A 10,584-nucleotide genomic window follows, 5' to 3' on the forward strand; every position below is an offset into this window, starting at 1 on the left:
GCTGCTTCCATTACCCAAACCTTCAGCAGCGAGGCCCCATTTTCCAAGCAGGACCTTTCCCTGCTCTGTACATAGCTAGCTTCCCCCAAGACAGGCGTTTAGATGCAGCCTGAGACGGTACCACCCAGCGCTGCCCAGGCTGCACCTGCGACGAACATAGCAGGAATTTATCTTCAGCGGCTTTGTTGCACGAGCTGCTGGGCTAGTGCAAACCAGGCTTGTCCCTGGAACGGGGGGGAACTGTGCTGAGAAAGACCTTTCCCCACAGCCGCTTCAAAGCTTTGAGTCCAGCCCACCGGAGCTGGATAACCCAAACTGTGCGGTTCTACAGGCAGGGGTTTTATTGGATTATTATTTTTTATTGCAGGAAGCAACGCAGGTAGTGATTGCAAGAGGAATAACGGACAAGACAGCTCATGCGGCTAGCAAAATGCCGCATACCATCCTGAAAACACGACAGGCAAGCAATGAATAGCCAATGTGCTCATACAGCTGGGGCGGCTGCAAAGCAGCCTGTATTTTTATTGCTAACAGTCTTATCGTGAGCATTAGCAGGAGGGGCAGATGGATGCCTGCTACTAATGGCCTCTAATACTTTATACCCTCAAGACTAATGGACAGCTTTTACAAGACTTCATTTCCCCCCTCCCACCGAAACGGACCTTGGATTATATCCGAGCTACAGCCCGTGGGGCCAAGGCCACGCAGCTGGAAAGCAGCGGAGTCTCCCCGGAATTGCAATCACCTCGTGATTCAGCGTTGCCGCCTTCTCCTGCCTGCCAGTTTCAGAAGAAACTTGCTTTTGTGGGACCAAACCAGCTCCGCGGCACTATTAATTTGCAAACGGCATTTTAGTGGGCACCGTGAGCAGTGACTACAAAAATAGCAGCTTATTTACTCCCCTTGTGCTTTGCTGACAAACAAGTTCTTAAGTCCCGTGGAGAAGATGCAGCTACCAGAGCAAGAACAATTCTACTCTAACACAGATAAATTGTCAACTGAATTCCAACTGCAGACCTCGGTGCTGATAGAATAAAGAAATCCCAGCAGGATTTCTACATTCCAGATGGCATCTGGATACACTGCCAAACACACAGAAGCTTTCATTTAGCACACTAACTATATTTCTTTAAGCTAGCTCACTGAATCAAGAGGAAATTACAATGTTCATTTTTAAGGCAGATTTTAGAGCCAGCAGAACAGGTAAATATGACTTAAAAAACAAAAACACTTTAAAAAGCCACCATAATTATAATGTTCACTATGTTCATCTTTGTTCAGTGTTCTCAACAGGGTACTGCAGGAAGTTCAGACAATGTTTTTCCTTGTCTCATCCAGCAGTTTTCTACCCATGCTACTCTTAGAGAAACAAACACTGCACAATGGTGTTGTAGAGATGCCCAGACAAGGCGCAAGCACAGGATGAAATGCAGCTTGTGCTGCAAGACAGGAGCAAACAGTACACAGTGCCATTCCAGCCCCGAGCTCCAAGCAACACTCTTCCTTAAGGCATCAACTAAACAATGAGTAACTTGAAAGTTCTCCCCCTAGAACGTTGCTGTAGAAGAGTGACCAACCCGTGGCCCTTGAACTCATTCCAGAGATTCCTGAGCCATGACCATGTCACACAGGGAGCAGAGCTACTGGTAATGCTTGCTCATCACCAGTATCGCTGCTCCGGAGGAAACTGGTCAGCAGGGTTTTGGTGGAGACCGAAATCGTGACTCACACCCACCCAGGCCAGCCTCCTTCCCCACAGTGTGCCCCTCGGAAAACCCTGGAAAAGCTGATTTGTGCCTGCAAACCACTGCAGGCACCTGTATCCTGTCACTCCGATACGTAAAGCTGACTTCTTGTTGCTGCCAGCAGCAGCACAACACTTCCAGCCTCCTCCTCCTCCTCCTCAGCCAAGAGCCACCACCCGAAGCAGCCCCAGGCAGGGGCACAACATCCGCAAAACACCCAGTTCCTGCGAGGATTTCTAGCTTCACGCTTCTGGAAGTCCGTGCCATAATTCTCTAGCCAAAAAAAAAACCCCCACCCCATGGACTGACAGACGCAGCTTTACACAACACAACAAAAAAATAACCTTCATTAAAAATAATTACGCTGGATAACATTGCGCAGGATGAAGTGTTAACTGGGCAATGCCACCTCTTGCTATATCCTGAGCTCCTTACCAAACATTTTACTCCAGTTCATTAAAATGTAAACAAGGGAACAAATACTACACCGCCTTGTAGGCCAACGCCACGTGGCAAAACACAGGGAAGTGTTCTGGCTCTTTTCCAGCTGAAGGAAGATCAGATGTTTGGCACCCTCGAGCCACTTCTACTCACAGGTGACACCTCAAATTTGTTTCAGAGCAAAACCTGAAAATACTCCAAAAAACCCCATAAAAAAACCCCTTCAAACCCATGCAGTATTCATATTTAAAGTTATGCTAACCAACGAGCAAACTAAAACCAGAGCTCAATACTGGCACCAAAACCTTAACATGCCTGCTCGCACCAAAACCTCGTTAGAATACAACTAATTGCATTTGCACACTTTGTATTTTAGCTTAAAAGCTTCACCAGTACAAGGAACCCTTACCATCACACATTTACTGGTTTGGAAGGAAATTCACAGGGGAGAGTGCCTGCTTCTAAATTGCTATAACCTCCTCCAAAACACTAAAGGTGATAAAAAAATATTTAATATTCTTGTAAAGCCACACGTACGTACACAAATCGTGCTCTTGCAGTTACCCAACGTCCCTTCTAAGTTCCTTCAGAGAAAAACAATTTGGCACTATCTTGCAAATATCTTTATTACAATTTACAGATTAGTTCTGAATAGTTTTATTATGTACAGAAATAGAACTTTAGATATAAAACCCCAACAAACTTGACACAAATCAATTAAAATCTGTATAAAGCCAATGTCGCAGGTTTTCTAACTTCCTCTAAATTATACAAAAATAAAATCTGATAGGTACAGTTTTGATTTAAAGTTCAACAAGTATTATTTTTTACTGTCTCACTCAAAGCACTCAACACATGTACACATCCTGCATGACCATTTTAAGATATGTTACAGGGAAAATGGTGACAACCAAGCTTAGCTTGCTTTTAAGATGAAGTTTATGGTGATGAATTTAGTGTTACCTATCCCCTTACACTGGATGCTTTGAAAACGTGAGGTTTGAAGAGTGGAAAAAGCTTACCCAAGCAGGTACGTCTCGGTGAGAATCAGCAGTGTTAAGAGCTGAGCGCTTGCTACACTGCAGGCTGGAAAAGAATAATTTCTCAAATATTAAAGCACTTTGTGAGTAGCCGGTTTTAATCTAGTTTATATCCAATTTGTCCATTCTGTTCATTTCCAGCTATAGCCTTTTCCAAGCCTCTGCACACAGTGGAGCAGTATTTGCAGGTGTTAACTGACACCACTCTGAAGCACCGATCGCTACCACTTACAAGCACCAGTAAATCAAGTGAGTTGTCCAGAGGAACTGAAGCACCACGTTCTCCAAGATCAAAGAAACCAGGAGAATCACAGAAAAATTACTATAGTATATTTTACTAAGAGCAATGAACAGCAGTTTTTAATTACCAGTCACACCTGGACCACAAATCAGCAGATTTTCTATTTTTGTTCTACATTTATCATCCCACATGCTTTTTCCTGAACTAAAAAGCAGAACACCTGTTGTCAAATATGACACAGGAAAACAAACTCTTAAAAATTCAGAGTTATTTCACAGGATCTGAGGGCACGATTAGAATTACAATTTCGCAACTAAAATTCTCTTTTGTAGGAAAGGAAAATCCCCCCCCCTTTGTTTTTTCTAATGCCATGGGGATGAAAAATAATATTGCTGCATTGCTTTCAAGTAGCCAGTCTGCAAGGCTGCTTGACTTTCAGCTGTATTTTAAGTTTACAGGACAACTCACCTGTAGTCCAGTTAACCCTCTGAATTTCGTAATTGTAACACTTCTAACTTGGGAGCAGAGAAAGGCAATTTTTAAATTCAAAGAACATACTTCAGGCAATAAGAATAAACTATAAACCCAAACCCTCTGAAATTTGAGGCAGAATTAACAGATGGCCAAAAAAAATGGCACAATAAAGCAGAAAATGCAGCAAAGCGCTCTGGAGCATTCCTCTTCATGTATAATTTTCTTTCAAATTAAAAACTGTAATCATTAATGAGATGGCAAATCTGAAGTGGTTTTAGGTTTCTCCCTTACAAAAGGGAAACAATTCTAGTCAGCTGAACGAACCTAGTAGCAAATCATTTATTGACACAACTTTGTGCAAACAAATATGAATTCTTTGACGGTTGCTATTTATTCCATTGCATGAAATCTCATGCCTGCTTGCATAACAGCCACACAACAGCCTTCAGGTCCGAACACATATCCCAGCGGTGCTGCTTTTTTATTTTGACTGAAACAGAACATTTTAAGTTAGGAACATAAATAAGGAGTGTTTTCCTCCCACTGAGGACCTCAACTTTCAGACCCCAAATGTGAAATGTTGTTTTGGTACCAGAGGAACAAAAGCGCAGACGCAGAGCGATATTAATACTGGCTTTTGGTAAAGAACACAGCGATTTGTAGCCTTAGATTTCCATCAGCCAAAGATAATTCCCCTTACCAGTATCAGAACGAGCATATTAGATACAAGAAAGATGAATTGAAGTGGAGGCTTCTTCATCTTCACAAAGCAGAATCAATTCTGGCAAAGTTACCCCAAGGTTAACTGAAGAACTACGGGGTAGTTCCCTGTGCACGGCTACCTAAATTCAAACTATCAGCCATAGCCTCAACACATACCTTGAAGCTTTAATTATTTATCAGGATGAGGCCTTTTTCACTGCTCTGAAAGCAAAGAGGTTTGGTGCACATGCAGCCAACACCCTTTGGACCAGTACTGGGTAAAGGTACTATTTAAATAAAGACAAACCAAAGGGTCTGTAGTGTACCAGAGTTCCTCTGAATCCCCCAGTGTGCTAGACTGAAATATTAAGACATCAAAGCATTACATAAACACTCAAACACTAGATTACATGCAAAACTGGGATCTTAAACCAATAAATTATCTGCTTTGCACAGCAGAGTTACTAGCTAACAAAATTTGAGACTTTTGTACAAGTTAGAGAAAATGGATAACCACAAGAAAACAGCACATCCCCCTAGAAACTTTAAATCAAAACTGCAGTAACTAGGTTCTGAGCCTCATAAATATTTCCTTCAAAATAGGTTTTGTTTTTTCAAAGTGCAAAAATCCAACTTAATAGTCACCACTTCTCAACATATGGCAGACAAGGCATTTTTGGAATGGATTTAACCTAAAGCAGTCTGTTTCTCAAGTGTTACTTAAAAGGAATGCAATTATACTACCCTTACTCTTGATGATACTCAAAAGATTTTGTCAGGATATCAAGATGGGGGACACAGGTATATTTGATGGCTGAATATTGAACTGGGGAAAAAAGTGCTAAAATCCCACTTCTCCCCCCATTTCAAAATAGCGCGTGCAGCTGCCACCTCATGTTTTGAACATTTTCATGAGTGCTTAGGGTCAAACAACTACCAGATCTTTTAAGGTGCTAGAAGAGATCAACCCTCTTGTAGTAGGTTTCTTGGAGTCTATTAAATACTCTTTGTCTATGTTCTGTGGTGAAGCAGTATCCTATGGCTTCTTCTGTTTCTTGAATACGTTTCTGGAACCTGCATCCATCTCGTGCAATCTCTTCCCAGGGTCCTTTACGATCCTCTTCGCTGCTTACGTAATACTCCGTAACTTTCTCAAGGAAGGTTACCTGGAAAAGACAAGACATTTACTAAAGCATTAGCCAAGCACTCAAGCGAAAGGAGCTTAGTATTTATTTGCACGTACTATTATTTATTTTTCATCACAACTTATTAAATGCCTAATAGCAAGAAGTCTCAGATATGCTATCAGTCCACGCTACGTCTCTGCACCACCTAGGCCAGAGTACATTTCAACTCTCAGCTTTAAAAACAACCAGGTGTTGACCTCCCCCTCTACCAAGAGCAGAGCTCAAACCACTAGTTTCTAAACTGCAGCCCAAGAGGCCTCTTTAGGCTGAGGGCAGATCACACAACGTTCCCTGTGAAATAACACCAGCCCCTCCCTGACCTCAGTACTGGGTTATGAACTTAATAGAGAGATACAGTTCAAGCAGGTTCCTCAGTAGGACATGTCAGAACACTCAAGGCTAGAAATATGCTGTCGGCCCAAATCTGATTACTGAAGCTTACATAATAAAAAAAAGGCAGAGTTGTTGTCCTGTAGAGTAAGCAACCACGTGAGCCAGCTCCTCCTTCAGCACCAGGCAAAGAAATCACTATGCTACATGTAAGGAAGTGACACTCATCATGACGTGACTGGAACAAACCCGTGTACTTAGAGCTGGTATCAAATTCCAGTGTGTTTAAGTTCATGCAAGGAAATGAAGTCCTGACGCTCTAGAATACACACAAAAACTTTCACTCTTTGCTATTTTCAAGACCCATTAAGCTACTTTAACAAAGAAACCTTATAGGCTCAGGATCTAAACTTGACAGTATTTAGACTATTACTATAGTAACTGTTTAAGTTCTTCTGTTATCAAGTGACAGGCACAAGCCAGACTATTTCAGGCTTCTACTGAACTACGTATTGCTTCTCATTTAGCTCTACAAGAGGCACAAAACTGAAGAACAAACTAACTAGCTGTCAGCATCCATCAACTCTCACCCCAGGACTAATTCTCGAAGACAAGGCAAACTATTGTTACAGATTACTCCACTGAGTCGCTGCAGGACAACTGCTTCTGGAAGGTCAGGAAAAAAGGTGGGGACATTCCTACATTTTATTAATACAGAGTCCTACTTTCATGCCCAGTTCACGCTAACACCATGAGGAGTGTAGAGTGAGACTGTTTTTTGTGGTAGAGTCATCTTCTAACCTTCTCAAAAACCACAGTTACAAAAGAGAGGACCTACAGGAATAATCAGCAGCTGAGGATACAGAGCCACAAGAGACTGTAAGCAACTTCCAGAAGTCATCGAATTCTAGTGCAGTGATCCCAAATTACTGCTGAGTTACCTGCGAAAGCAAGGACACCAGACCCCACGTGTCCTCGCACAGTGTCAACGCACTGCCAACTCCTAAGTGAAACAAAACACTCCCAGGTTTTATGACTTTTCAAATATGAATATAGCTGCTATTTGATTGCAGGATGCCCGATAGGAAATAGCCTTAACTTTTAGATTTTCTGGGGACACCTCAGTCACTGCTCAGCAATCTCTGCTGTTTGCACACAGGCATAATTAAGTATCTGTTTCCCAGCACACAGAGCTGTTACATCAGCCTATCCCTCTGCGATTTCCTACCTTGCATCCTTTTTACATCAGTCTACGGTACCCTCGGGCACAATTACTGGAATCTGTAACGTCATGCTAAATATTGCACCTAGATCATCGTTCTTTCACCATGTCAAGAGATTACACAGAATCAAACAACACATTAGTCAAAAAATTACTACCATTAACTCTACACCCCTGATCCTCAACAAGATTTTAGTTGCAGCAGTGTTACCTCGCAGCATTTCAGACAGGTGTTGTCAGTTACAAAGGACCTCTTGGAGGAACAGTCTGAGCATTTTCCACTTAGATTAAAACGCAACAGTTTGTCCTGTGTGAACCGTTAACTTTTGTAAACGCCACCTGCCCTAACACAGGTATGAATTTACCTCCAAGCCAGGCTCTCAGTTAAAGGCGCAAACACATCTCCTCCCTGTAAGAACACTAAAGCAAGCAGTTATACAAGCTTTCTATTTTGATAACTTGTTACACTAGTGTATCACCCTGGGACTTTGTATCACAAGCTATTTATTGCTCCTACAAAGGTCGGCAGTGTCAGGCAAGTCTCAGACATCACGCCTGAAAAGCCATCTCGTACATCTGTAGCATCACAACACTTACGAAGACAAATTTATTATTACTATTTACCTGAATCCTAGCACATACCAGAAATTTTTTAATGCACAAACTCCTCGTAAACACATTACACTTCCAGTTTGTGCTCAAAAGCCCAGTTCCAGATTACATCCTTTTTATAAACGACTGCTGAATTACAGTAGTCTCTTAAATGGAAGTGGGATTATTACTACACTTCGTATTGAAACTTCAGTGGCTTACTGCAGCATGTCTTAACCCACAACAGAAGAGCTCTTTCTACAAGAGAAGACATTTATAACCCAAGCAGGCTTGTCCCAAGTCCTAACGTTCACAATGCTTGAGGTCTCGATCACACTACATGCATGACAAGTCCCTAAAATACATCATCAACATTATTCATAACAGAAACCCGTACTTTCCAAAGGAAAAACTTACACCACAGTTCTCATCTGTTTCTCCCATGACGAAAACTGCCTTACAACACAAATACAGAATGAAAACTACATCTTAAACGGAAAATTTAACTTCAAGTCTAGAAAAGAAATTTAAAGACATTATCTGCCCATTATCTGAATCACAAACTCTACCATCACGTGTAAAGGATGAGGCACACATAAATAATTAGACCAGAAGCTCACACGGGCATGATCTGGCCGGAATCCTGGCACAAGTGACCTCATCCACTCACATACTACCTAGCACAATGTGGGTTTGTTGGTTGTTGGTTTTTGTTGGGTTTTTTTTAGCATCCCCAAAACACAAAACCATAAACAAAAGTATATACCTTTTTCCGCTTGGTATTTCTACATTTCCCACCAGAAAGAATGCCATGCTGCACAGTGACCCCACAATTACGTTTTTCCAACTGCACCCGACAAACAGTTAAGTGACTACGTTCAGAAGTGACCAAAGTCGGCCTCTCTGCTCCTTTTAAACCAGGTGTCCCTTTCTTCTCCGCTGTTTGAAAGGCTGCCTTGAAATTTAAAGGATTATACGGATCATCTGAGGTACAGAACGAATTCCAAAGTTTCAAGTTTTCTGCCTCATCCACACTGCTACAGTCCCATTCGTCCTCCTCTTCAGAACTAGGGTGAGGAGACCCTGAGGACTCCTCTGCCCATGAAGAATCTTCCTCCTCCTCCTCCTCCTCCACCTCTTCCACATCTGACATATCTTTTCCTGGCTCACTGGAAGATGTCTGAATGGTGGCTGTGAAGTTCTGAGGGTTGTACGGATCCAAACTGTAAAAGGAATTCCAGAGATGGAGCCTTTCCCCGTCCTGGCTACCGGCCTCCGAATCTGAGGGGAGCCCTTCACTGTCAAACCCATCGTCATCATCATCATCCCAGTCTTCCTCGTCATCTGCGCTGTCCTCCCCACTGGAAACTCCCCCCATGATATAGTCTATTAATTTATTCGCACAGGCAGGTCTGGCTGAAACCGGCAGGTTTGGCTCTATTTCGGAGTCCTCCTCATCCTCCTCAGCTGAGGCTTCCCCCACAGGTGCCGCTTCCTCAGCTGAACCCCTCAACCCCTCCTGCTCCAAGCGACCACCTCCGGGCTGTCTCCCCGCGTCGCTCGGCTCCTCGGGCCGCTTCAGCTCCCCGGCATGGCACCGCTGCTCCCGCTGCCCCCCTACCTCTTCCTGACAAGCGCCCTTGTGCTGCTGCTCCTCCTCCAGGCTGTGGTAGCCGTGGTCCGGGTCCGGCACGGCCAAGTGCCACCGCTGGAGAAAGGCCAAGCGCTTGCTGCGGAGGAACTCGGCCTCCGGCAGGGCGGCCCGGGCGGGGCAGCCTCGCCAGGCGGCGGCGGGGACCTCGGCCCGCAGGGGCTGGGGCAGGTGGCTCTTGCCGGAGCAGCCGGCCTGGCCCTGCTCCGGGCCCAGCACGTACAAGTCCACACGCGGGCCGGGGAAGGACACCAGGCTGCTCCGCACCAGCCCGGCTCCCCAGAGGCCCGGTGGGGCCTCCTTCTCCCGCTCTCGCCCCTTCTCCAGGGGCTCCTCCGCCCACGGCAGCGTCTCCTCGGGCCAGTCCAGCGAGGCGGCCGGCTCGGGCAGCAGCAGCAGCGGGCCCTTGGGCGGCTGCCCGCTGGCGGGGCAGAGGGCACTGCTCAGCGTGGGGCCGGGCAGCAGCCGCTGCAGCAACGCGGGCAGCGGGGAGAGGAGCTGCGACATCAGCCGCAGCCAGGAGAAGGGCGGGCTCGCCTGGGGCGAGCCGCCGGCAGGGGCCGCGCTGGGCCCGGCCAGCTTAGGCCAGGCCGCGGCCAAGCCTAGCCAGGCCCGCCCCAGGCCGGGGCCGGCGCGATCTCGGCCGCTCGGCTCCATGAGCGCCGGCGAGGGGCAGAGGAGACTCTTCAGCGCTCCCAGCGGTGCGGTCGGGCCTGCGGAGCGGCGCTCCGTCCAGGGGCTGCGGGGCGGCGGACGGCGGGCGGCTGCTCTCGGGTACTCGGCTCCATCCTGCTGCGGGCGGCGGCACAAAATGGCGGCGCGGGGCCCAGCGCAGCGCCTCAACCCGCCCGCGGCCGGCGCCGGCCCAACGCGCAGGCGCCCGCCCGCCCCCGCCCCGTCACCGCGCGTCGCCGGCCCCCATTGGCCAGCGGCGCGGCGTCAGGGAAGCCACGCCCCCCG

The 10,584-nt window shown here is 46.2% G+C and overlaps 1 protein-coding gene across 1 annotated transcript; it reads right to left on the minus strand.

Annotated features, from left to right (window-relative positions):
- Window positions 1-2,794: 2,794 nt before the first annotated feature.
- Window positions 2,795-10,484, minus strand: PPP1R15B (protein phosphatase 1 regulatory subunit 15B). The gene is made up of 2 exons (XM_056361593.1): window positions 8,740-10,484; window positions 2,795-5,809 (listed from the first exon to the last, which is right to left on the minus strand). The coding sequence occupies exons 1-2, from the start codon at window positions 10,279-10,281 to the stop codon at window positions 5,597-5,599; spliced, it is 1,755 nt and encodes a 584-aa protein (XP_056217568.1). The 5' UTR covers window positions 10,282-10,484; the 3' UTR covers window positions 2,795-5,596.
- Window positions 10,485-10,584: the final 100 nt, after the last annotated feature.

The sequence above is a fragment of the Falco biarmicus genome, chromosome 16 (assembly GCF_023638135.1).
Source record: "Falco biarmicus isolate bFalBia1 chromosome 16, bFalBia1.pri, whole genome shotgun sequence".
In the NCBI taxonomy this organism is placed as follows: Eukaryota; Metazoa; Chordata; class Aves; order Falconiformes; family Falconidae; genus Falco; species Falco biarmicus.

What these genes read in the sequence shown, in the direction of transcription:
- PPP1R15B (XM_056361593.1), bottom strand. Translation starts at nt 10,281, where the DNA reads ATGGAGCCGAGCGGCCGAGATCGCGCCGGCCCCGGCCTGGGGCGGGCC. An exon ending in GAAATACCAAGCGGAAAAAG is followed by an intron (nt 5,810 to 8,739) that starts GTATATACTTTT and finishes TGTCTTTTCCAG; the next exon opens with GTAACCTTCCTTGAGAAAGT.